A 27208-nucleotide genomic window follows, 5' to 3' on the forward strand; every position below is an offset into this window, starting at 1 on the left:
ATATCTGTTATTGGTAGTGATGCTGGAGGGTGGAGACTGAAGCAGAGCCCTGCTTCTGTGGGTCACCAGGGTCCAAAGTGCCTCATCCTCAGTGGTGTCTGCTACAGGAACATGGTTATGAAACTACCTATCTATCTCCACTTTGGCTCCACTAATACTGCACAGCCTTTTAACTGTTTCCCGCAACTAGACTGCCTGACACTACAGATCATCGACCCCTGCACACTTTGTGTAGGTACTTTTACACCAGGAGAAGGGTCTGGGCACTCACTGCAACCTACTGCCTATACTGAAACCTGCTTCCTTACCAGTTCTGTCTGGGTGGATACATCAGACATCTCTGGGGCTTTCTCCGTAGGAGCTGTGTTCATCGCTTTTCACTGATTGATGGTATTTTTAAAGCTAAATACAAGGCCAGGTAATATATGACTAAGGTGCTATCCCAAAGTTCTAATGCAGCCTTAAAGATCCAAAATACTAACTTCATTGACCTCAGATTGAAACAAATCCCTCATAAGGTATAGAAGACCCTTTAATAAAATGGCAGTGGGCAACAGCTCAGTTTCAAAAGCCATTTGCTTGTTCTAATTACTCTCAGTTTGGTGGGAGGCTGTAACTATTGAACTGAATGGCCACCAGCCTGTGTGTACTTAATTTTGCAATCATGTTCTGATTTCTAATGGACAGGTGTCCATTTAACAGAAGCTGCCATCATGATAGCACTATGTCAAATCCAACTCTTGTTAGCTGTCTCTCTGAAGAGACCAGTGATCAAATACATGTAGAGTCTAAACAGCCATCTCATCTACTGGTTCCTCCAGGTCAGCACTGAAGACCCATTGACAGGGCAATGTAACAAAGCTGTCAGTAGAGAGAGCACTGCTGTGTAGAATCAGAAATTACATTAATGGCATCACTTTGATACTGAAGGCATCTTCGATGACCTAAACTGCCTTTCCAGTAATGGTTCAGCCTTTCAGATCCTGTGTTGAGGTGAAGAGTATTGTCCCTCTCAAAAACTGAAAATTAAGATGGTGAGAGTTTGTGCTTTCTCTGTTGAACAAGTTAGTGGCAAGGCTGGAAATGGAAGGAAGATTAAACAAGCAGCTTGTTCTCACCATTCCATTAAGGGATATTAATGTTTCATAAGCCAGATTGCTAATATCCTGCCTCGCTGCATTATCATTTTAAAATTACAAATTATGGAGAATTTGTTAACTCTTAGGCAAATCTGCCCACTTATTCCTGGTTACAGGTTTATTCCTGTGTTACCTTACCTTCATCTAGAAAGGTGACATTCTCAAACGATGTGACAAAAATGAGGTTACTTTTCTATGCCATACAAATACCACAATCTGATTCTAAACATACTTTTTAATAAGAATGTATCCTGGCTACAAAAATATACACTTATAGTTACATAGGACTGATTAAATATAGCTGCAGTATACTAGTGGAACAGGTCAGTTAAATTCAGGGGAGTTTAGTCCATGGTAGTCACCGCGTGTTTACTAGGGAGAAGGCTGGATTAACTGGCAGAAACTACTCTTCTTGAGACACCACCACTCAAGAAAACAGCCGCTGCTTTGCAGGCTTAGAACTAAAAGACTTGAAAGAGCGAATGTTGTTTAGCCACTCCATGGTATGCATAAAATCAAGATAATTATTTCATAATTTGTTTCACAGAAATTTCTAGAGCCCCAGGTCTTCTGAATAATTTAATGTGATTTTGTCTGTGTGTGGCTAAAGACATTTTGAGGGGACTTTGGTTGGGTTCCCCTATGTTAATCATGACTGTGGGGTGATAGCAGCCACAGGCTGCTGTCTGTTACCCACAGGGTTGCAGTTACCTGTGGCAGCCACACCTCATGGTGTTGCAGTTTAACAGGTTTTCAAGCTTGTGGTGCGGTTCAGAGGGAAGGATTGCACAATGCAGTAAGAGGCTGAACAGTAAGCCTCTGCCAAGCAAGTATTTTCATTTCAGGTACAAAACAAATTTTATTCAATCCTGCCTGATACTCGCAACTGACACTTCCGATACAAGTCTTTTTCGGTCTTGCGTATGTTGTTTTCAGTACTGGTTAGTTTTTTATCTGAAAAGCTTGGATTTTTTTGAAACAGGTGACAGACATAGTAAGGGCAACAGATTATATACTGTTAAATAACAAAGGTGATAGTAATTACTTACTTTTGGAAGGGTACATGTAGGACCTTGGATGTGTGAACAGAAAGATTTTTTCCAATAATGAGAACGTAGCACTCACAAAGCCAGGCCTTTAGCATTTTGTTGTCAGTCATGATACTAACCCACTATGTGATTACTGAGGAAACATAAAACTCCATTGTATCAACATTTAATTTTCTGCAAAACAGAGACAGCACATAGAGATTTGCAAAATGTATTTTGCACAGTTACTTAATTTCTGCTAGCTACTAGTAAATTAAAAGCTAACTAGTAAATTTAAAATCTCATAAGGATCGATGTGATCCTATTCATAGTTTACTTGAATACAAGTAAAAATGTTAGTTCTTTGTGGCTAATAAAAACTGCTGAGAAGTGAGAATGTTGCTTTGTTATTGTATCTGCTTTCTATATGGGTCCCTTGATATTGACATGGAATAACAGAAGATAAATCAATATATTATGCTCTTTCTTTGTGGAAGGATGTAGAGACCATTCTCCAAATTATTGTTAATCTCTCTTTACATCAGTGTCTGTATGTATAGCTACAAATTTACATTTGAAACATACGATTAGCAAAAAAAGCCCAACCTTTTTAAAGAATCCTATGAGAGAATTTGCTAGTGAGGAGGTTCAGTGTTAGGGTGTGATATTTTCTGTGATAAATTGAGAAACCTTTTGAAATGAAGTAGTTGTGGTTTTGAAACCTGTCCTGTACTGCCTTTGTTGGCTTGGGTGTTACATGTTTCCCAACAGATCATTCAGTTGTAAGTTCAAGTCCTATAACAGGTCTCTGAGTGATATTCAGTGCTAGTGTTGAAGTCCACTAAAAAACAAAACAAAAAAAAAAGCCATACTGTGGATTTTGTCTTCAAGATTAAACAAGGAAAATACTATATTCTCCCCCATCAGAAGAGACAGCTTTTTGGTTGCATTTTGTAATTTGATAGATCACCAGCTAGATCTTTGTCTTTGAACAAAGAATCATTACTACTAATAAAAACAGCATTATGAAAGATACACTTTTGTTATTATTAAAAATTATAATTTTGTGTTTTAATAGTCACCCAAATTCCATGTTACTGGGAGCCTCACTATACTTCAAATCTACTGTGTTGTCAGTTCTTCAGCTATAACTGCACCAAATGTAATTGAAGATTTTCTGAAACTCTTAGCTCCCTAAAATTTCACGTAACGCTTACGTGATATTTTATGGAGACAGTGACAAAAGAAGAAGTGAGGAAGGGAGGAAGGGAAGACAGGGAGCGACGGGTTGAGAGGAGGAGAGAGATGGAAACAATGGGTTTAGCCTTGTTGATAGCAAAGGCAAGCTCATAGATCAGACTGGACTATATGTAAAAAGGCTTTTAACTAAAAGAATTAGAAGTAAACCCAAAGTTTTCCCAAATTCACTACTATCCATTTTAACTCTGCTGAATTTCATGCCAAACACATGAATTTTGGAAGGCTAATTCCTGGAGAGAATATAGCTTTTTATCTGACTAGTTAAGACAGAAAACAGGATAGATAGCACACCAAAATGTAAACAAAGTGATGAAGTTCATATGCTGTGTTAGTTTTTCAAGGAAAGAAGAGGAAGGGTGAAAGTTGTGTAAGAACTTATTATTGAAAAATTAAACAGTTTGGTGGTAACAGAGAAATCTATTTCTATTATGGCAAGTGAGTTCTGTTTATATGCTGACTTCAAAATATTATTTTTTGCTTTAATTTATTTGGATAATTTTTATTTTTTAAAAAATCACATTAATGAGAGTTCAGTTTTACATGTATTTTGTAGTTAACCCTTCCATCATAATATGTACCTTCTATTTCAGAATTAGTTCTTGGTTAACTGGTCCCTCCATGATGTTATTCTGAAAAGAGATATTGATATTTGATTACTCTAAAGCAGATGAAATGGAAGGAAAAGAGTCAATAGATTACTTCATAGAATTATTATACTATGAAAATGGAGCAACATTCCTTGTCTAACGTTTCCTTTTACAATTCCCCTGTTGTAAAGGCCATGAAGTTGCAACAAAGCAGGTCAGCCAAGAGTATTGACTTTGTTGCTACTGATGCTTATACATTCAGTGTTCATTAATTTGAAAAATCTGATAACAACCATAATAGAAAGCACTGGGGATATGTATCGCTAAGCTTCAGGATGTGGAAGTATAAAGGAGTACAGAATATATGTGAGGTCATAGGCAAAGAATAGTGAAAATGTGACAAGAAAAAACAAGTTAAAAATGGATCATTGGGAAGAATCCTCAATTAAGCAGATTATTGGCCTAGTTGGTGTTTTCCATCTCCAGTCTTTTTCATTATATAAGATCATAAGCATCTTCAAATCTGTTCATGGGAGAATATTTTTCTTCTATCCCACTAAAAATCCGCTACATTTGATAATGTTTACAGATCATCAAAAAGCGTAGTCTAATTGAAATTCAATCTTCTGATCTGCAAGGACATTTCTCAAAACAAATAGACAAGATATTACTGTGATATAATATTCTTTTTAACAAAAATTATTTTATGTCTCACCCTGCTGAAAAGCAGTACTTCTTGGCTGAAGAGCACTAACAACACTGTTTTGTTAGTTTTTCTAAGACCTGAGGTCCCTATTAGATTTTTGAAGGCAAATCTTGATGATTTTCCTTTTCTTCCTTTGAAGGCTATTGTTCAACAGAGAATTGTGTTTATTAATCATTCATTAGTGCAAATAAGTGGAAAAAAAATCACAGATACCATTTTTGTGTTATGAGCTGATGTTTGATCAATGATGACCTTATTTTCCCAATTGGTTTTCTATCTTCTTTCTCGTATTTCTGTAATCCAAATTTCATAGAGTAATGTAGCATTCTAATTTCTGTGTCTACATTTGGAATGTTCCTGATAACTTGCAAATACAGTGTTCATTTCTTGGCCTGCTCTGATTGACAGCCCAGAAATAGCGTTTTAAATTGTGTCAGATTTTCATCTCTCTGTTTGAAAGGTAAAGTTAAACAGTTTTCCTAGCAGTCTGCATGAAGTCTTGAATCTAACAGATCAGCTGTTTTAGCTGCTGTACCAAGCTTTTGTCTATGCAGAAGTACATCACTTTATCTTTGCACACTAATAGCTTACTGAAAACTGTTGCAGCTGTCCTTTTACTTCAGGGCGTGTGATAACTCAAAGTAATTTATTTACCAAAACAGAGCTACTCTTACTAGCCATACTCTTATCATATATTAAGTCATTATTTTGCATTTGCTCCACTGTGGAATGAATGAAAATGTTCCATTGTCACAAACAGCACTCACGTTTTATAAAAAGAAAAGAACAGTGGATCCAAAATTCCTGTAGAGAATAATATTGTCTCATCAGCTGTCACAGAGTTATCTAATATTTCAATCAACAAATATTTTATTTGTATTACAATAACTTTCTGTGTTTCCAATCAAAACTGAAGCATCATTGTGCTGGACACTCTGCAAGCCTGTATGGTGACACTGTTCTTGCTACAAAACCTTTACAATGGAATAGATATAAGCCACTAGAGAAAATGCAGTTATTAACTTACTGAAATAAAATACTCACTGCATATAAACATCCAGTTCCACAGCCAAGAAAGCATTATATAACATCGGAATTGAAATAAACTTGCCCCTACCACTGAGTTTCTCATGTTGTAATGTGCTGTTACAGGTAATGATAACAGAATGCAAAAATAATATCTAAATGAAAGTAAAGCCCCAGACTAATAAAAATAAATTTATAATATACTTTTGAGGTGTGATTTAAAAAAATATTTGAGGGGGAAGTGGGTGTTAGTTACAGCAGTATTAAGAATGTGCATATTCTGGCTCAAAATCACAGAATATCCTGAAACATCAATGGAAAATTTAGGGCCTGTTTATGCAGATCAATTACATTCATCAACTCAAAGGGTAGAAAATAAACAAATTTATAGTTTAGCCAGGATTCTTGAGGTTGGCAAAGCATTTATCATTCATTGCCCATATTTCAGTCTTCCTTATATATGCTACCACTGAGTAAATACTAGTTTTGTTGTTATTTTTGTTGTTGCTGCTTTTACCTTTTTTTTAAAAAACATACAGTATTACCCTAATTAAATAGAGTTGCTAAGAAACCAGTGCTTCCTCTCTTAAGCTACTTTCTGATGCTGCTTGTGACTGATTGAAAGACATTCTCATACCATACCTGTCCTCTTGTGCTCATCCTCTGCCTCCTAAACTACTGTTTATTTTAATTATTTGCTAAGAAAACTCTAAAATCAGTCTCCTAAGCTTGCAAAATGAATTACTTCATTCAGGTGCTTCATAAGTTTTGTTGCTATTTCCTGAACTCTATTCACCTTGTCAGTATGTTGCAGAATAAATGAGACTGGATTTGGTATTCCCCAAGCAGTACAGAAAACAAATATGCTCTGTGACCTGATGATTTTCTGTTTAGCTGAAAAATCCATTAGGACTTTTCTTTTGTTAATAAAGTCCACTCTAAACTTTTATGTGACTTTCTCACTATTATAGTAACTGAATATTTGAAGATGATGATCCATGTAAAGATTTTAGTGTAATTTTTGCAATGTAGCTTCTTGTAGGGAAAGTGGAAGAACATATCAGTCCTGACAGGTTTTTTTCAGGTCACCCATGGTTATGGAGGAACCCTGCTGTATCCTTTCTGCATATTTTCAGAACAGCTGCCATTTTATTATCTCCTTTTCGGAACCTGAAGACAGAAAATCTCTTTCACCTACTCAATAAAAAATGCAGACATGTAATCTAAAACCTCGCATGTGAAAATCAATTTGTAAAACCTTTTATGCAAATATGTAACAAAGTTTATGATCAGCTTGTGGAGAGGTGAAATGCCTGTAAGTATTTTGACTGTGAATAACAAAATATTTCATTTTCATAGACACTGACAAGACATTCTAATTTTATAGGAGTCTTTCATTTGTAGCATCCCTTCTGTCTGTATTTTGCCTATTTGTGTAACCAGTGAACCTGAGGATGTGAATTTGTATGTCTCGAGATCTCTTAAAAAAGCTGATTGTAAAACATGGTATGCAGTTAGGGTTGATAGCATTTTCAAGCTTAAAAATCAAGATCAGCTATTGTGAGTGGTGATATCAGCTTGAACCATAGTAAAGATGAAATCATAATGTGTTTGAATTTAATCATACAGGGGAAAGCAGTGATTCTGATTAAATTCACAAAGCCGGCTAAGAAATCTGCAGAGGAAGAATAATACCGATAATTAGAGACGAAAGCAAGTTCCCAGTAAAGATACGATCAAAGAGGTGAAATGTGCTGATCTAGACACTGCACAGAAGTTGTAATGAATTTCTGCATCTTTGAAATATTGTGGTATTATAAAACTGGTAGCATATTTCCCATTTAGTTTTACTGTGCATGGCATAATATATAAAGGGAAGAAAAAATGTAACACTGGATTATTTTTTTTTTTATTCTGTTGAATATGCTGGTTTCCTGCTTTCTTATGCCCAAAATTACATTACATTCTGTTCTAAGTTCATAAAAACTTCGGATTATTTCAGTTCTTTTTGTTTGTTATCAGAGGGAGGAGGAGCACCATACTGTGTTCTGTAGAGGTGTTGGTTGGAAGATGTTTTATTATACTAATTTGTGGAGGGAGAAAAAAAATGCTGACACAAATTGCCATCACAACATGATCTTCAGTATAAAACTGAAGATCTGACTTTTAAAAACCTTAGAACTGAGTTCAGATTTTTTTTTTTTTTTCTTAATTACTTTCCAAAACGAGGAAGAGATATTACGGAGAATATAGACACGTATTACACATAACCAAAAAATTGGAGCTGCTTAAGGAATTTGCAAAGTCATTCTTGGACACTCCATCTCCTTTCCCACTAGACGTGTCTTTCCTCCACCTAGCAGGAAACAAAATAGTAGTTACTAGAGACAGACCACAAGGCAGATTTGCTTGTTTTGACCCACAAGCTATTGGGATCAATGAAGTGAAATTCTGTTACCTGTGACCATGTGGAGGTAGAGCTACGTCTAAAGTCTCTATGCCACAAAGTTTATAGTAAATTTGGCAATATAAGTTACTGGAACATCTTTTCTAAAACCTCTGAGAACAGGGTACTTATTTCCAGATTTTTAGTGTGGTGTCAAATTGAGTTAATTGGTGAGAACAGTAGAGGTTTTTAAAGTAGATGAGCTACTTGAACTCTTGTATCTCACAGGGAGCACTAAGAAATGCAAGGGTTCTTACTTTTCAATTGCAGTGCCTTTATAGGTCAGTTTCTATATCTTGGGACAAATTGAGATGCCTCAGCCCTGATTCCATTGATGTTTGAAAGAGAATATTGTTGAGAGGTACTGAGTGGAGAGTTGAGTGAAAACCCTGGATAGGACACATTTATTTCATGTGTATGAGTAATAATTACACAGAGAATATGGAATCATTTTTTATGATAGACCAGCTGGCTGTGAAAATGAACCGCAGAGCTGTTTGCTAGATTCTGATAGCATATCGTAGTGCACAAACTGTCTTTTGCTGTGAATTCTGATTTTGTTTTGCAGGATGGTACCCACTGTCTTTAAACTTATGTCAGGGTTTGATATATTTTTGATCATTTGCTTATTGAAATAGTATTTGCTCATAGATGTTGGATTTTAAGACACTCCTGTAGAATTCCACAGAACTCCTTGAAAATGCTACTCAGTAGGAGTAGGAAATACAGAAGCAGATATCCTTGTCTCAAACCTTCCATGCTCTTGAGAAGCTAAAATTATTTTATCTAATCTGAATATTGTTTCCCAAAAATGACATCATCAGGTGGCTTGCTCCTTACTTGAAACACAATAGCAAGGCCACATGAAGCTGATCTGGTTTTAAGTTTGAGTGTACCGGCTGTGTGCCTTATAAGGAAGCCTGTTCTTTCTAATATGTAGGTCCACTACAAACTGTATAACCATCATCAGTCTTTCTGGTTTTCTTCATTAAAATGTAGAAGAGACATACTGACTCTCTGAAGTCAGCCTGAAATGTTAGGTATTTCTAGGATAGGCCTTTATTTTCTGTGTTTATTGAAAATCTCTAATACTGTTTTGAGAAGGACTTTTTGCTCCGTGGAAATGATAGAAAAAATAAGCTTAATTAGCCATTAGCCAAGATGAATGGCTAACATTCTCATAAAAATTGGTTAAGGCTAGTCCTCTATAGGACTCCATAGGATTATGTATCTACTCCTTCATTCTTGTAATTTGTGAGCTTTGAGTTCACAAGCAGCAGTCTATGTGTGGATATATCCAAACACTTCTACTTTTTCTGTCATATGTTGCAATTTCCCCAAGAAGTGATGCTAATTTAGGGTGAACAAGAAGTGAATTAAGAGATAGTTCTAGAATTGGTGGAATAGGATTTCAGAAAGTTTTTCATTTCTGTGACTCTATCTGAGCATCATTTATAAAGCTGTTCATTAAGAATCACTGAAATGAAGTGTGCCTGCTTGGCATTTAGTAGTTACATTGGTTTACGAAAAGAAATAACAACTATCTCTTGCTCTTAATGTTCTATTACTAGCTATATTGGGTTTTTTTTAAATAAAATATGTTATTACTCAATTCGGAAAACATGAAATGACTGTTAATATCTGTGGAGTGATTATGCTGTTATTACGTTCACTGCTCAGAAACAAACTGAGGCTTTATTTTGTTCAATTTTTAAGTACCGCATGTCTCTGTCACATTTAAATTTTGGAGTTTGCATGCAGATGTGACTATTAAGCTGGTTTGAGTTTGAGCGCAACTATCTCACATGCATAACCATATTGCAGATGTTGCATCTTTATCAGTTCATCTTTCAGAATTTCATGCTTATAATTCTTCTGGGAGTTTTACCCACAGTCTTTTACCCTTTATATTGTAGTAGGCTGGCACGCACTATTATTCTTTCCCACCAAAGTGTGAGTGGACTTATCTGTCCCTTAGCACATGAAGAACATTAAAAGGCAGAAAGCATGTGAGTCATCATAATTGTTTTCTGTATCTATTTCTTAAACGGCAGTACCCGCTCAAACATCCCTTAAACAACTTCAGAGTTGGGAGCTTCACCATAAATGGTAGGCTAAGAAACGGAAGCAGTGACTCAGGAATAGTGGTGGTGCCACCAAATCTTGTTCAGTGGCCTTCTAATGTTCAATGCTGCAAGTAGACAGTATGTCTGACATGTTAAAGCAATATTAAAACTGGGAGAGCTGTCATCGTGGGGATGAAGTGATCCATCCTTACCAGAACTTCATAACCCTGAGTTAAATCTTCCTAAATATTAATTTCTACTGATGCTAGCCACAGACAGTGCGCACACTATCAGCAGACCCTTCACCACAACACACTGGCAGAAGGTATATGCCAGTGCTATACACTTGCATGGGAGGTCTACTGTACTGGCGCAGTAGCCTTCAGCAGACACCCTCTGCAACTAAAAAGCATTAGAGCCACCAAGGCTGTAGGCAAACAACCAAAGTTGAGAGCACCAGCGAGTTCAAGTGAGATTTTTGCATAACAACAGAAGGGGAACAAGGAGTTAACGTTGCAGCTAAAACAAAGGGAGTGCTTTAAATTCTCATCTTTGCTTTTGGGAGATTGACAGGTAGCTACAACTCTCTGGGGAGGCAGTTTTGAACAGAAGACTAAATACTGACTGAAAGACGACTCTGCTGAAAGAAAATCGGGAAGGGAAAAAAAAAAAAAAAAGGAAAAAAGGTTCTAAAAGGTACTTACCTCCAGAGTAAAAATACCAATAAGACCAAAACATAAAACTCAATAAGCATCTTCTAAGCGTTCATCTCCATACTCTTACAGAAATAAAGATAACTCATTTTGCTACTGTAGAGAAAAATATGGAAAGATAAAACAGACCTTACTTTAAAAAAAAAAATTTATGCACAGATGGAACAACAGAAATCACTTAAAACATTAAGGGCATAGTAAAATCAAATCAATATAAAATTAATGTGTCTGTTTTAACACTGTTTAATAATATTTATACAGATGCTATTCAATTTATAGTGCATTTTGTGTGAGGGTTTCATACAAACAGGTGCAATACTGTTTTCAAGTGTTACCAATAAATTCGAGGTTTTATAGTATCTATTCTTTTGATGCACTTCTGTAACTCCCATTAAAGTTAATTAGTATTATGTGCACATCAAGAGAAGAATAGAAACCATATGTGTTTTATTGTAATAATTATTAAACTAACATCTAGTATTTGCTGAGAATGTAGTAGTTTGCCTACTTCCTTACAACCTCCGGCTGTGAACTTTCAATCTTAAAACCTCTAAATAACAAAGGTAGTCCAACCAACATGTAGCTTACAGCAAGTGGTGGTAGTAAATACTAATCTTACCATTTAGCTAATACTCAGCAGGTACTTTGGTATAGTGCTAAAAGCTCAGTGCTGTTTGCCTTAGCATAGTATTGTGATGTAAAAACCAGAGTTATTAACAATGAATAGTGATAAAATCCGGTGGCACTTCCAATCAGGGTTTGCACATACGCATTTTAGTCCACCTGCACTGCCAAAAATTACCTTTTTCCCGTTTAGCTTGTTTTTCATGTAACTAATTTTCAGTGTTGCTTGCATGAAATGGCTACCTGTTCTTCATGAAATGGCCCCAAGAAGCTTGATAGTTGGTGATAGGAACATACGTTAACTTGCTTCCTTGTTCTTCCCATCATATTAGAAAATAATAATTTATTTCTCTGCAATGCTGTATCTACTTAGCATAAGAGGTAGCCCAAATACCATGGTGAAATGAAGTGTTCTTGATGATGCATGTCTATATTTTTATGGTACTCACCATAAAATCTAGACTGCACTTTATGAATCTACAGGCAAATAAGTGATATACGCACAAGTTGATTTTACTTTATAGAGGAAGAGAATGTAATATTTGTCATTGGCATGGAGGGGGATTTGTAAATGATCTGGTTTGATTTTGGAGTAGAGAGAAAGCATAATATGAAATAGCCTATGAAATAAAATGGCAATGAATTTAGAAAATGTGACAGTTGGTTCAGCAACATACTTAGCTATATAAATAGTTCCATTACAGTCAGTTTTCTCAATGAGACTACTCATTTGCTTTAAGTCAGATAAATTAGGTAATGAAAAAGTTTTAAAGCCATAGACAGCCAATCAAGAGAGATTTTTCTGCATGTGATTATTTAGAACAGACTTCCTAGGTTTAAGAAATACGGAGCAATATTATTTTTTCATAGTTTTTATAATTATGTGATGTTACAGAATGATGCAAAACTGATTTCAAATTATCTTTTTTTAATGTGTAGTGGTTTTATCATTAAAACTCTTTTGGAGCAGGTGCTTTTTAGACTCAAAGACTGGATGCTCTTACTGTCTGTCATATGGTAAAACTAAATACTGTAAAAAAATAAGGAATTGATTATGAAATTTGAAAATGCTACTCTAATAACATGGAGCTGTAGAGATGTAGCTGTACACATTTTTCACTATAATGGATAAGTCTGCTTTGTGAAATGCTTTGCAAAATCACATTACATAAATAATAGCTATTAAAATTATTTTTTTACCTTCATTGAAAAGAACTTTTACCCAGGAGTTAAAAAGATAGGACAAAATGAGATCTCTGAAAGCATCTGTAGCTATCCTGCATACTCAGAAGAAACCACGTTATTTACACTAAGTTACTTGTTGGCTTTTATATGTTGTGCATAAGTTTCTTTAGCATTACTACATATTTTGCTGCTACATAATGGATATAGACTTTTTCATGACTCAGAATCATTAGAAAAATAGTTCCTCAGTTTGCAGCTGATGCGTCCTGACTTTTAAACCCTTGATAGTTTCTGAAGTTCTGCAGTAAGTTTGTAACAGGAAGCAATAATTTATAGCTGTTAGTTGGATTTATTTTTGCTTTTCACAGAGACATAGTTATTTTTGAAGGAATTTTCATCTCCTTTTCTGGAATAAAAGACTTTGACCTAAATTTATGCACAAAATAAGACTACTACCTGTAGTATTCAGGTTGTTTTGTGTTTGGTTTTTTTTTTTTTTTTTTGTTAGTTTTCTTGTAAGAAAGATGGTTTCTGTAAGCTCATTTAAAACTGTTAGAAACACTTAATTATGCTTTCTGTCAGTTGTTCAAGACTTCGGCAGGAGATCATATGGCAAAGCCATTATTTTGTTTTCTTTTGAAGACTTAAGTTAGCATCAGTAGTTCATGTCATTCTACTTGCTATGTTAGATGGTAAAGATGATCACAGGCGTGGCAACAGAGATGTAGAAATTTGCCAGGTACTTGTTGATAGTTTCTAAGAGCTTTCAGACATTTCGGTGCAGAGGGAGATTTCCAGTGTGTGCAGGCAAGAACTTTGTTGAAGTGTTTGTGCAGCTGTGATCTCCATGATACTGACTTTTGTGCAAACCCAGCTACTAAATATCAAAAAGTCATGTAATAAAGTGAACTTGAATATTTACCTTGGAAAATTTTGGCCTAATGGTTTAGAAAACCCAAAAATAGAGGATGATTTTTCTCTTGCTTTGTAAAAGCATAGAGATTTTTAAGGCCAAAATTCCAGAGAATTATTTTCTCAAAGCTTTTGGTGGTGCTCATTCAGGTTGGTTTGTTGGTAGGTTTTTAAAGGAAAATAAGATGTTAAGGTGGGACTTTGGAGATAACAGTGTTTATGTACACATATACTGGCATCAGGTCCTGTAATAACATGAAGGCTTAGATGTTTCATATTAGAGGTTAAAAATAATCTTCAGAAAGGTTTTAATACATCAGGATAAACAGTTTAGACGAACCTGTTCCAGAAGCGCACCATCTAGAGCATGAACACTAAAAAAAAGCTAGCGAAATATTAGCAAGATGTTCTCCTTATGTGCCAAAGGAGCTAGAAGTTACTGAAAAGTCAAAAACATCCCACCCTTCTTTTTATAAACTCTTTTTTACCATTTTAGTTAATAATCAGAACAGATTATATTGTAGCACTTATTCAAAGTAGTATTTCTTAATAAAATTAAAGTAGAATGTTGTTTGGCACACACAGATTGATTTTTTTAGTCTTCTTCAGGTACAAAAAAAATACTGAAATACTGTTTTGCAGTCTAAGACTTATTGCTATATATTCATTTAGCGCCAGAAATGATTTCTCAGTTACTCTAACATCTGACCTGCTCCCAACTGCTTCTAAAGAGTGCGTATAATAATATTCATGCCTACCTCTCCAGCTTACAGGAAATATAGTTCGATCTCTTTTCTCTAAAATAAATGAGTTTTGTGTTTAGTTATAAAATGGATGACAGCTGGTATTAGTGCTAAATCCAAGGAGAAACAGTTCCATTGTTGAAATCAGACACAACCCTGGCGCTCTCAGTCAATTGTGTTGCCTCTGTGGCATAGGGCCTCTCACCGATTGGTAATTCAGCACTGGACAGACTCACATCTTCTGTTTTCAAGCATTTTGTTTTCTTCATTTGTGCCTTCTTCACACAACTTATTAAGTCTGTCCACAGAGTTGGCATGGAGGTTTTTTGTGCTTACACTGATTTTTGATGTACTTGACACATACAGTGCTATGCTAAGGATTATGTCTGTTTAAAGGCAGGAACTGGTTCTCCACAGCTGTTTGCCTTCCTTAACTGTTTTTCACAGAACAGTTTGTGATGAATTTACAAATAACAGTCATAACATGGAACTTTCTTTCTATTCCTTCTCAGATATACTACCCCCACCATCTACCCACCCCTGTCCTGCCTGAAGTCATGACTCTTAACCTTCTGGAAATCACACTGGGCTGTTCAAACATTATCCTAGCACTCATTCAGGCTACACAGAACAGCTACTTCCTTATGTCCATGCTAGTACAATATTCCACCAGAACTGAAGCATTTCTGTATCTGTGTTAAGAAATTATCATTTTCATTTGCAGAAATTTCTTTTATAAAAAACAGAACAAAGCAAAGCAAAGCAAAACCAAAAACCAACCCTCCCCTCTACTTTTTTCTGGAAAGTACATTTTGCATTGTTAGGATCATCTTAGATCAGCTAGACAAAAGCTGCTGAGAAAATTACCTTAAAAGGAAACTGTGAAAAGAAATAGCTTACCTATACTCTACATAAAATCAAATCAATATTTAGTAAGCAAATGCTCATAAATATTTTTGATGACATTTATAATTTGGAGATATTCACTCAGTCTGTAATAAATTTAATTTTACACTGCCCATCACGGATTTCAATTCTGTTATATTTTCTAGAGGTAGCACTGAATTTCATAATTAATTAAAATAATTATGATGGGCTTACAGGTGTGAATGCTGAGCTCAGCATATAGAACAGTTTTTTAAAAAACACTTTTTAACATTCTATGCTCCTATGCCAAGCAAAGATCATATTTCAAATTACTGACTATATAATTTGTGGTGCAATTAGTTGAGTAAATGGCAGCAAGAATTATAGCAAAGCTGAGTAAATCCATTTTGTTATATGTTCGACATCTTATGAATGAATCCCCAACCCATTCCTCATTTACAGTTCCAAGAGAAATATTAGCTGCTGTTGCTAGACAAATATGAAAGTGTAATTTTTAAAGTACATCTCTCTCCTTCAGTTTTCCAGAAAGCCTTCTTTAGTTTGATCAGTTCAGTTCACAACAGTTCACAATAGCTCTTTCAAGGCCATATGATTATTGTTGTGAAAAATCCTTTGGAAGAATGCAAGTGCTAGCTCTCAGTGGATCAGAACGAATGCCACCTTGCACCACCAGGCCCCTGGTGCCTGCTTCAGAGGCATCCAAGAGCATGATGGGATGTTGAGTATTTTCTTCCATGCCATAACTCAGAGTACAGACATTATCTATTACCTGTGAAAACAGCAGTTCCTATTATAACATGAAATATTAAATCCCGACTAGTCCCATTTACTTCAGTTTAGGGTAGCAGCAAAATTTCAGGTATAAGTCAATGTCTCAGGCCACAGCCAGTTCTAGCACTGCGTTTGAGGGGCAAAATAATCCATAGCAAAACTACGTTTGTGACCTCACGAACCTGCAAGTCTGTCTGAGATTAAAACTTTGAGGTGTTGTCTACCTTAGGCTTTAGAAATAGTAACATTTCTGTGTTACCACATATATGTCTTCATCCACATTTATACTATTAAGCATTAATACAAGGCTGCGCTATGTAACTCCATACTCATTAAAGAGTATTTATCAGACAGCAGTATTTACTGAACTTGGGCACAGAACTGTGAGAAAGCTGGGTTTTAAGCAGTGTATGTCCTCTGCTACAGAGAAGCCTCTTCTGTATTCTTACAGAAACAAAGTGAATGGCTGTGTTTTCCCCAGAAAAATACACTAACTTCCTCACCAAAAGCAAAAACTCACCCAAAGCAAAAAAGAAATTTGTATCTAATCTCTTCTCTTCTCCTACATCTCTCCTTCCCTACTAACAGATCCCTAGGGACCTTCTCAATTCTGTGAAAGAGAGGGAATGTTGCCGTAGGTGGGCATGAGGTAAGAGGGGTACCTCCCTCATATTCAGGAAGATGAAGAGTGAGGTCTAAAACACACACGTTCCCTCTATAGCCAGGCCACCAGGGAAGAACTTCACCATCCACTCATAAAGGAAATACTTTCTTGCTTCTGTTAAAGATTCCTATAGGTTTAAAGATTCCATGTGTTTTAACATTTGCCAGCACTTTGGATTCTGTTTTTGGCCCATAAACCTTAGGTGTATGTGATTTAAGGCATTGCTTTGTTATCTTACATCTTCCTTGTCTCATCCAGCATTTCCTTAACTGATAGTCATGCGTGGTGGGAAGACTTAAAAAAAAAGCAAAGAAGCCACAAAAATGGGAAGCTATGGTATCTATTATTGTTTTGCAGTCACCAATCTGTAGCCATGTGTTATGAATATTTTAAGCATGCTTTTCAGACCAGTGAAGATGAACGCTGCATTAGATGTAGAAAAACTGCATATTCCGTACCAGTAAGTTAGTGTAATGCTCAATAATACTGAGTTTCAAGGGATATCCTCTTCAACTGCATTTTCCAGAGTTCATTGTCTGTTCTGACAACATATCTTTTCTTTCTCATTCTCTTCAGCGATAATAGCACTTTTATTGTTTGTTATTCATCATTATGGTAGCTATTTATTGAAATACTGCAATAACATCCAAATTGCTACATCTGTATGGGTGCATTGTTGTTGCAGGCACCATAGAAAGCAGTTGGAATGCACAGCCTCTACCTTGAATAACTTACTGTTCAATTCACTGCACCAAAAGTGCTTTTAATGTCCTGACCCAAGCATCTTTCGTCAAAACTTCAGGGATACAGTTTCATCACTTTTATTCCTGATTTCCTTCTTCTAAGGGACCAAACGGTAGGCCTTCTGGGGCACCTTTCTACCCACTTATCAAAGTGAAAATACTCTTCTTCTTCTTCTTTCTAAAATGCACAAGTTTGATGCTGAACTAGAAATGCAAAAAAAAAAAAAAAGTATTATTCTCCTGTGAAAACAAGACTTAAACAGAATTGATGGTTTTGCCACTACAGTTCCTTTGTCAGGACCTTAAATTTTGCAGCTGTAATATTAATGCAGTTAGTATAGTTTATAGTTGTCAGTCTGGGCTGCAGAGTTTGTAGGCTGCATTAAAAAGTATTCAGTAAGATTATGGCGTTGAGGAAACAACTCATTGAAAGCTGTGTAACATCAGTAACAAAAATGGCCGTGATCACAAGCTGAGTTCGTTTGACTGTTTTAGGCAGTATTATTTTAGGCAGTATTAGGCAGTATTATCACTTGTTTAGGTTTAGGCACAGGTTTACACATGTAGTACAAATGGGGAGGAAGGAGGGAGAAGGGGGCCGCATGGTCTCACAATTCTTTGCCAGACTGCTAACATTTTCTTTCTTGTCCTCTTCGGTGAAGCAAAACCAAGACACTTCTGCCCCCTCCTCAGTTCAAAGTAGTATGATACAACTTTATCATGATGATTTATTGCTTTATACTTGAGAATGAATATGAGGTAATTATAAGAAGTGTCATATATATATTTACTAATACCAATATTTTAACACACGAATATTAACAAATATAAAGGAGGGGAAGAATAAGAACACATAAATGCCTTTATGTGTTCTGGACCAATCTGTATATTCAGGGTACTAACATGAGACATGAGCTCTGGTGTACATGTGAACCTGCTGCTGATCTCATTATTTAGTGCACCATACAACTGTGTGATGTGGAAGATTAAAGCTTAAAGCAAAGACTGCCATCACTGCACTTCTGTTATTCTTTACCCTTTAGTTTTCAAATGAAAGTAAGGAGGATGTAAAAATACAAATATTAGTATGTTAACAATATTGACTAGATAGAGCAATCACACGCTTTCCTAATCCTCATTCATGTCAAGCCCCAGTTTAACCCTGATTTAGGGTAATCTAAATCCTAACCCTGTCTGGAAACTAAACCTCAAACTAGAAGTGGTAATCATGGACATTCCTATCGCTGCCCTTTGCTTATTCACCAATGCAAAAAACATATTTTTGTTCTTGTGAATATTTGCATATGGAAATATGTGGGATACTGTATGCCCTCTGCTTCAGAAGTTTAGTGTTTCTTTTCCTTAATATACGATACCCTGCACTTAAAACACCACTTCACATCCTCTGCCTTTGTTTCACTACCATAACTCTGGCTGAGTCCTCTCCTTATGTTAGAGAACAGACATCTGGCAGGGGTTCTTGGATTCCCTGCTTTTTTTTTTTTTTTAGGACACAGTCTTTTGTATTTCTCTTTCGGTTCCCAGTAAGCAGAACAGACATCCAAAGGTTCAGTCATAACCAAATTTGGCAGTATGATGTTCAGATGATATGCTGTGCTATAAACTATGATGATGCCTGAGTGCAAGTTTGAGAATAAACCATTATTTTGAGGCATGCATTTTCATGTGAGTGATGACTCTCCAAGTGTTAATTCCTGCCATTTGGAACATCGTTGTTAAAAAGAGTGAGAGGTATTTCATTGTTCACATGAGTGAGACAGGTCACTTTGGAAAGATGTTGCAATGCACAGCCTTTAATTGAGCAGATTTTGAGTACTGCCAAAAGGTGTAAATTCCTTTTTTCCGTTTTCATGTCCTTATGAAGATATCTAATTTCAAAGGCTCAGTGTGCTCATTTGTTAAAACCCAGAACTTATTTAAGGCTAAATGCTAATAACAATGAATGTTAACTGACTTAATGCAATGTGAAATTGCTGCTTCAACATTCATACAAATGATAATTTAGTCTAAGTGGCTCTATGTTCTGTTATATAGACATTACTTTGCAATTTGCAGGGTAATTGCATACAGAGCTGCTAAATACATTTGTTTTCTTTTGCATCAGAAGTGCTCTGCCCATCTCTTCAATATATGAAGAATATTTTTAAACGCATGTTTTTAGTGGGATGATGTGGGCAGCTGTTCTCATGTTGCATATTTACTGTCTGTGAGTCTCTGATCATCTTATCAATGTCTAATTCCCTTTCCTTGTGTGGTATAATTATGTGAAACTTAAGAGAAATCCCAAGAGAAAACTAGATTTATTCTTACAGTCTAGCGGTTACCCTTCTTTAGTGACTTACAGTACCACTAAGTAAAAATATCCGTCTCTATATAGCAGCTTTGAATAAAGGACCCTGGGAAAGAATTTATTGCATTTCATAATTACTTTTTTGGCAAAATTTATCTTGTAAAATATTTCAATTGGAATAATGTTTATTAAGTGGCACTTTTCCGAAGCTTTATATCTTTTAAATCCAAATTAGTCTTTTATGTGTAATTAGAAACAGCTTTGGTTTTATTTTTCAATTTATTCATATACATAGTTCTTCAATAATAGTTCAGAACACAAACTTTGCTGCAAAATGTTGATTTTACTCCCTCCCCCTCTTTGATTTTACTGTTCTAAATCTTGCATTCATTTCAGTTGCAGGAAGAATGATTTTGAATAATACGGTCATGATGTCAAAACAGTGCAAATTATATGCTGCTGCCATCTGGAATAGTGAAAATAAAAGCTTTATTTACACTGTTCTTTGAAATAATAAACTTTATTGTGGCAGTTTATCTTCAGTATCTATAGTGTATTCTGGGAATACTCCATGTGTGCCTTTTTATTCTGTGAGCTACAGAATGACTAAAATTTGCCTGCGGCAAAGCTATCTGAATCTTGAAATAGAGGGTTTTTTTTCTTCCTGAATAGAATGGAGAACCATCCTTGATTTCCACAACGAGAATAATTGGTTCACATAGGACAATATTTTTTAAAAGACACAGTGAAACATTTTGAGCATGTATTTTAGTTAGGCATATTACATGAATTTAACTTCAGGTTAATGTGGATATTCTGGAACATGGGTATTTCAATGGTGCAAATAGTTAATGTGTAAGGAAATACTTAACAGAAATATTACCCAGTTTTCATGTCAACTGTCCAGTCTTGGACCCTAGTACTATTAACTTGCCTTTATACTCCATAACCCATAACGAAAGTCATCACGATTTGCTTTGGGTACTCCACATTTGCACTTCATATCATAGTAATATTACCATAGTGTATAGTAACTGAGAAAATTGTTCACACTATTCTGTCTTTCTTGGTAAAAGACGATGCTGATTGCCAAAGTGATTCAGCAAGGTAGCTTTGAAGATTTTAAGACTTTAGGACCCAATCTGTTTCTAAAAGCTGTCACTCTTCTTGCTGCCTGCAGGGCCTAGACATGATCTGAAAGTAGTGTTTTACAAGAAGAGTAGTCAAAATGTTAAGAAGTGTGGTACAAATGCTGGCTGAAGATCACTCTTTTTCTCTTCGTTTAGCTGTGTTGTACACCTGGATAGGTTTATCATGAAGAGTGAAATCTATTGTACTGAATTTGGATTAAATCTTCTTTGGATTCAGCTTTTGCATAAACATAGGCTTGACAGTATACCTTCAGACATTGCTTTGGAAGTTCTTGAAATCTTGTGAAAGAATTATGTAATTTAAAAAAGAGAGATTGCAACAGCACACTTTTTCCTTTAAGATGAGAGAAAGTACAATTAAAGGATGAACAGAACAGAGTTTATGATACATAGTTGTGGCACGGCTATATTCAGAGTTTTTTCTGTGGATACTCTTTAAAGGTAAGCATGGTTTCTCTTTGGTAGAGCACAATTTAACTTGTTGGTATTTTCGAGATACCAGTCCATCAAAATCAGTATTTATACATAAAAGCTGAGTTTGAGTTTCTAGTCCAAATGCTGTTGCATTTGTGAGGGCAGGCTCACCTCTTAAGAAAGGTGCAGCAACATGTGAAATTATGTGTTGGATGATATCTGTAGGTATACTTATATGAAATCTGAACGTAGATGTTAATGTGCTTTTTCAATACATGTTGCTTGGAAGGGAAGCTATTACCACTGCAACAAAACTGGAAGCAGAGGTAGGAACCTCAAGGACATTGTTTACAGATGAGCAATGTCAGAGAGACTGAATACACAGAGAGACAGTTAAGAAATACTAAGAACAACTGTGATGGGAAATAAGGCAAGGCTATTCCGTATCATTCTCTCTTAAGGGTTCATGTGGTAACCAGTCTTTGTAATTGCCTCTCTCTGTTGTGCAGATCATACATTCGATGAAAAATAACTTCTGTAGACTTCTTCCAGCAATTGGAAATGACAGCAGCACAGCGCTAAAGGCATTCTCTTAATGCCAGTAATGGAATGCAGCACTGATAAGACACCTAACAAATCCAAAGAATGTGCTCTATTTCTAAATCTTATGTATCTGTCATCCTAAACAAAATATGTATTACATGTATGACTCACTAAGCACAAGGACAAAGAAATCTGCCCTTTAATGGCCTCTTAAAATGACAGTACCAAATGGCTTTGAGAAGGTCAAGTCTGATTTAAATTGTTGATGAATTGGAAGCTAATTCACTAGAACTGAATATTAATAAGGAACAGTGGTATATACTATGGTTTAGAGCCTAATGAGCATATTAATGAGCAGTAAAAAATATTTTTCCTTTTACCTCATGTAAAATTGCTAGAGCTACCAATATATCAAAATTTTATTATAATTACTTTTCTCTTATTGTGACTGAGAGGCAGTTGTTCACTGCTTTGATGCTCAGCTGTCTTGCAGTGTGTTTGATGGTCTGTCAAGCTTGGTATCATCAAAGTGTAAAGGCACTTTTGTACAAATTACTAATAAACTTTGAGAGAAAAAAAGCAATTAACATTTTAAAAACCAAATCCACTGTGATAAGCACTCCAATTAGAAATTTCATTATTTCCCTGGTCCATTTTATGTTGAATATTGGGCTTCATTGCCAAATACCTGAAAGCCAGATGGGAAACGAGCCACAACTGTCAAAAATATACCAGTTCTGGCTATTTGAATCTGTTACATTGTGAAGTTTCTCATGAAAATTTCATGAAGAGCATTCATTCAAAGAGGTTCTATGAATAAGGGTGATGGATGGAATTTAATTACCCTTATTAAAAATAAGAAAGGAAAGCTCTTTACTATTCTATCCTATTAGTATTCAAGATAGATTATCATTGTTGTACACTTATGTATTTGCAAAAGGGACTCCAGGGTTTTCTGTATGAGCCAGGCAGGAAAGGAAAGGTCAGGTCATAAAAATCCTGTTCTGTGTCACAAGTCAAATCTTGTCAGTTCCTCCCAAAGTAAAGACCTCATGTTTATTAACAGACATGAAACACACCTTTCTTTGGGAAGAGCTGATAAGTAGTGAAAGATTTGACACTTAATCACTGATTGGTAGAAATACTCGCTCTGAAGAGTTATGCAAACTTACTGGAGAATTGTTTTTTACTACACCAGAATAGTATTTATGTGGATTTGTATTGCAAGCAATTAGGTAGCTTATGGGCAAGAGCAGACCCCAGGAACTGCAAAGATTTATAGGATGGACTTCCTTGATAAATTTTTCAGAAAAGTCTGAAGACTTCTCTGAGATTATTTGAAAATATAACACATTTTTCATGAAAGAGAGTTGACATTGAACAATTTCTTCTAATTTTACCCCTTAATCAAATGCATGTCAGTAGCCACCAATCAAGACATTTAATATGTGTTTTTTAGTTAGTATTGATCCTTTCTTTGACTTTCTTTGCTTGTCCTTTTTGAATTGAAATAATAGCGATTACTTTGCAATAAAAATATTGTTGCTGTTTTAATGGAAATGAGACACAAAATTATTTAATTCAAATAGATTATTTTACCTATGCTAACTTGATTTCTGAGAAGTTGCCTGATTCCACTCTGCTTCCAGTGTTACTTGCTAGAAGGTATCATCTCAAGAAGGCAAATTGCTCTTGTTCAGTATTTCTTAATATTTTACTATTGACTGCACGAGGGTGAGGATTTTTGACCATATCTGGGTGTTTTAATTGACACAGTTGTTTCCATTGAAGATCATTATGAATGTCCTGTCACTTTAACTTCGATATCTGCATAGCTCCAATGTTTAGAGTTTCTCAGTGCTTTGCAATCTTATAATGCATTCATCCTCACAGCACTTCTCTGTAGCAGTAAAGCACTGTCATACCCATCTTACAGATGCACAACTGAAGCACAGGGACATTAAATGTTAAGACCAACAGCACATAGGTAATAATGATGATAAAAGCAAAAAATATAATTTGGGTTTCCTAAGTGCCTTGACAAATCTTATACTGCATGATCACACTTCCTTATGTACTTGTCTCATGTAAAGAAAGGGGGTTGTTGATAGCCATGGTAATTCAATATTTCATGTAAAATAATAAGGGTTCTCACAAGCAGAGCAACATCAGTGTTGTAAAGTACCATAGCGGGAGTCTAATGACTATGAACTACATACAGTATCTATGCCAATTTAATGCACTTTATATGTCAAGTTTTTAGCCTTTTTTTTAATGAACTTTCTATTTTGTATCAGCATTTTCATCACTGTTAGTTACCAAAAATACTGCCTGCGTATCTGTTTTTTGCATCAATTCCTTGCATACAAACAATTAGGGGACCCTTGAATATTAAGCAGGGTGGTGATTTGGACACCCATGAGTTACTACATAACTAATGGGAAATCCTTCAAATAATGCATTTCTTTTGCAGAGGATCAAATTCCCCGAGGTTTCCCCACCATTGATATGGGCCCACAGCTGAAGGTGGTTGAACGAACTCGTACAGCTACCATGCTATGTGCAGCCAGTGGCAATCCTGATCCCGAAATAACTTGGTTCAAAGATTTCCTACCTGTTGACACAAGCAACAACAATGGCCGCATCAAGCAGTTACGCTCAGGTAGGGTCTTGTTACTGTTTCCACTAATGCCCAGAGTTGTTCTCTCTCACCTTTTTTCTTTCTTTCTTTCTTTCTTGCTTTCTTTCTCTCTTTCTTTCTTTCTCTTCCTTTTTTTTTTTAATTTTTACTTATAGGTAATAATTTATCTTCCTCCTCTCTTTTCTGTGTTACTGAGTGTGTTGTCCATGTCTGTGATGTTGTCATAGCCTTTTCTAGAGTCTGTCTCTATGTGTTTTGCAGCTTCTGTTTACTCCACATTGCTCACTGCTGTGACTGTACTTTTTGATAATTTTTTTCTTTACTGCTTTTTGCAGTACTTGATGGATCCATTTTCTCCTCTTTCTTTCTTCTTTCCTTTTTATTTTTTTTAACAAATTTATTTCAACATTGGACTTCATTCAGAAATTGCAAGGAGTACCAATGGTTATATTCATCAAAACCAAAACCTGCATTAGACACCAATTAAAATTTAAAATGTGTTTTGTGCTGTCTTTTCCACATTTGACTCCACCAAAGATTAGCCAGTTTGGACACATCTTCTTTCCTCTCACAAATACATAAAACACAGTACTTTTCCCCATGCACAATTATACCTTAAAAAGAAAATTTAAAAAAAAAAAAAGAAAAAAGGAAAAAAATCCTTGGGTAATCTATGGAATAAAGTTTTTTTGCTGGCTGAGCATTTTTCCAAACATTTAGCCACAGTAGTGTGCGCCCATGCTAAAGCTTTATGAATCCTACATTTTCTGGATCTACAGAAGTCTGCTTTCGGTGTAGAATCCAGCTTTTGCTGCTCTCTCTCTCTTTGCCCCTTGCACCTCCCTAGCAGTTCTTTCACTCTCCTCCTGCCCTAGTTTATTCTTTTGCTCTCTTTAGATTAAAAAAAAAAAAAAAAGACAAAAACTCTAAATTTATAAAGTTTAAAGCTTATCCCTAAATAAGATAACTGGGATATAATGAGCTTTTTTCTTTGGCAATTGTAGTAGATATCGTTGTAGAATCTAAGTTGTTTAATCACGTGTCTTCCCAGAATTCTCAGCTTTTGACCTGTCCTGTGATGTTAAATCGTCTTGTTAACTGACTTTTTGCTTGTTGTCAGCAGAATTGTGTAAATTAACCTTCTGTTAATGTAAATTAAGAATTTTTCACATGTGACGTAGATGATTTAGTATATAAAGCTTTAACTGAAAACTTTGTACCAAATTATAAGGAATATAATAATATTTTTATGCTGTCTTTCTTCTCTCCGTATTTAAATCTCCAGAATCTATTGGTAAGTGCTTAGTTCTGAAGCGCACTTCACCCCCCACTAATTTCCATATTCAGATTATGATTATTATTATTATTATGATTATTATTATATGATTACTATTATTATCCTTAAAATGCATGGCATGCATTTTACTAACAGTCAGTGTAGTCACCAGATCCCTATAGTGGCGCACACGCACACCTCCACAGAAGTGTTGTCTTATCAGTCATAGCAACACCTAAAAGAAACAGTACACATGTATCACATAGCTGTAGAACAGTAAATGCCATAATCCAACCTAAACTACAGTGTTTGTTTTGAGATAGCCTTCAGTGTATCCTCTTTTTATATATATATATTTAAATAGAATTTCCAATATTTTCCTAAACTATGTCATAAGTACAGTATTGTAAAGTTTCCTTTAAGTATTTGAGGCATATTCGATATATATCTAACCCTATATAACAAAACATCTAAGAACTCAGATGCTACTCTGAGAATGGCAATGTAGCCACTTGTAGCCTTTGCCCTTTGTGGTACAATGCAACTTGCTTTTATAACCTGATAATACTATCTAATATATTCCTGTTTTAACAGTATAGTTATTCAAGTTTCTCTTAAGTCCTTATTTAATTCTGTAAATCTAATTTGATTCTTCTTCCAAAGCCCTAGCCTCCTTCTTCTCGTACTAATGCTTCTTCTTTCTAATCTTATTTGCATTCATATTATCCACCCAGGTGGTACACCAATAAGAGGTAAGAGTGCTGAACTAACGTTCACAGAATGATCTTACTCATTCTTTCTGTCCTTTCATCCCTCTCATCTTTGTCCTGGGTTTTTTTTTTTCCCTTAATTAAAAAAAAAAATCCAAACCACAGAAATGTCCATCATCTGATTTTTTTTTCCTTTGTCCTGTTTGGTTATGATCAGTGACTCATATTGTGGCCTTTCTTTCTGCACACTCCCTTTTCCTTTCCCTTTTTTGTTTGTTCATTAACACATTTAAAAAAAAAAAAAAAGAAAAAAACACAATAATTTGATTTGTGATATGCTTCAAAGAAAGCATATCAAGGTCTCCTGGCCATAGCCCAGTCACAGCGTACCATTTGTCCCTCTTTTTTCTTTTTCTTCTTCTTCTTCTTCTTTTTCTTCTTCTTCTTTTTCTTCTTTTTTTTTTTTCTTTTTTTTTTCCTTCCTCTTTTTTTTGTCCAACTGGAGCAGAAAAAAGATCATTTTTTTTCTTCCTTAGCTGTTCTTGTCCTGGACCAAAGCCAAGATGGTCTGGAGAACAGTAGCAGACATGCAGAAGACAACATGGACTATCTTCTTTTTGTCTCTTTCATAAAAGGTTTTTATTTTTGTTCTTATTCAGTC

The 27208-nt window shown here is 35.4% G+C and overlaps 1 protein-coding gene across 7 annotated transcripts in view; it reads left to right on the top strand.

Annotated features, from left to right (window-relative positions):
* PTPRD (protein tyrosine phosphatase receptor type D) overlaps positions 1 to 27208 on the top strand; it is a 458392-nt gene that overhangs the window by 293791 nt on the left and 137393 nt on the right. For all 7 annotated transcript variants that reach the window (XM_075078277.1, XM_075078282.1, XM_075078275.1 and 4 more), the window contains one exon: positions 24394 to 24582. In XM_075078277.1, the coding sequence (XP_074934378.1) occupies positions 24394 to 24582 (189 nt within the window). The remainder of the gene's footprint in view (positions 1 to 24393; positions 24583 to 27208) is intronic.

Source organism: Phalacrocorax aristotelis, chromosome Z, assembly GCF_949628215.1.
Source record: "Phalacrocorax aristotelis chromosome Z, bGulAri2.1, whole genome shotgun sequence".
Lineage (NCBI taxonomy): Eukaryota > Metazoa > Chordata > Aves > Suliformes > Phalacrocoracidae > Phalacrocorax > Phalacrocorax aristotelis.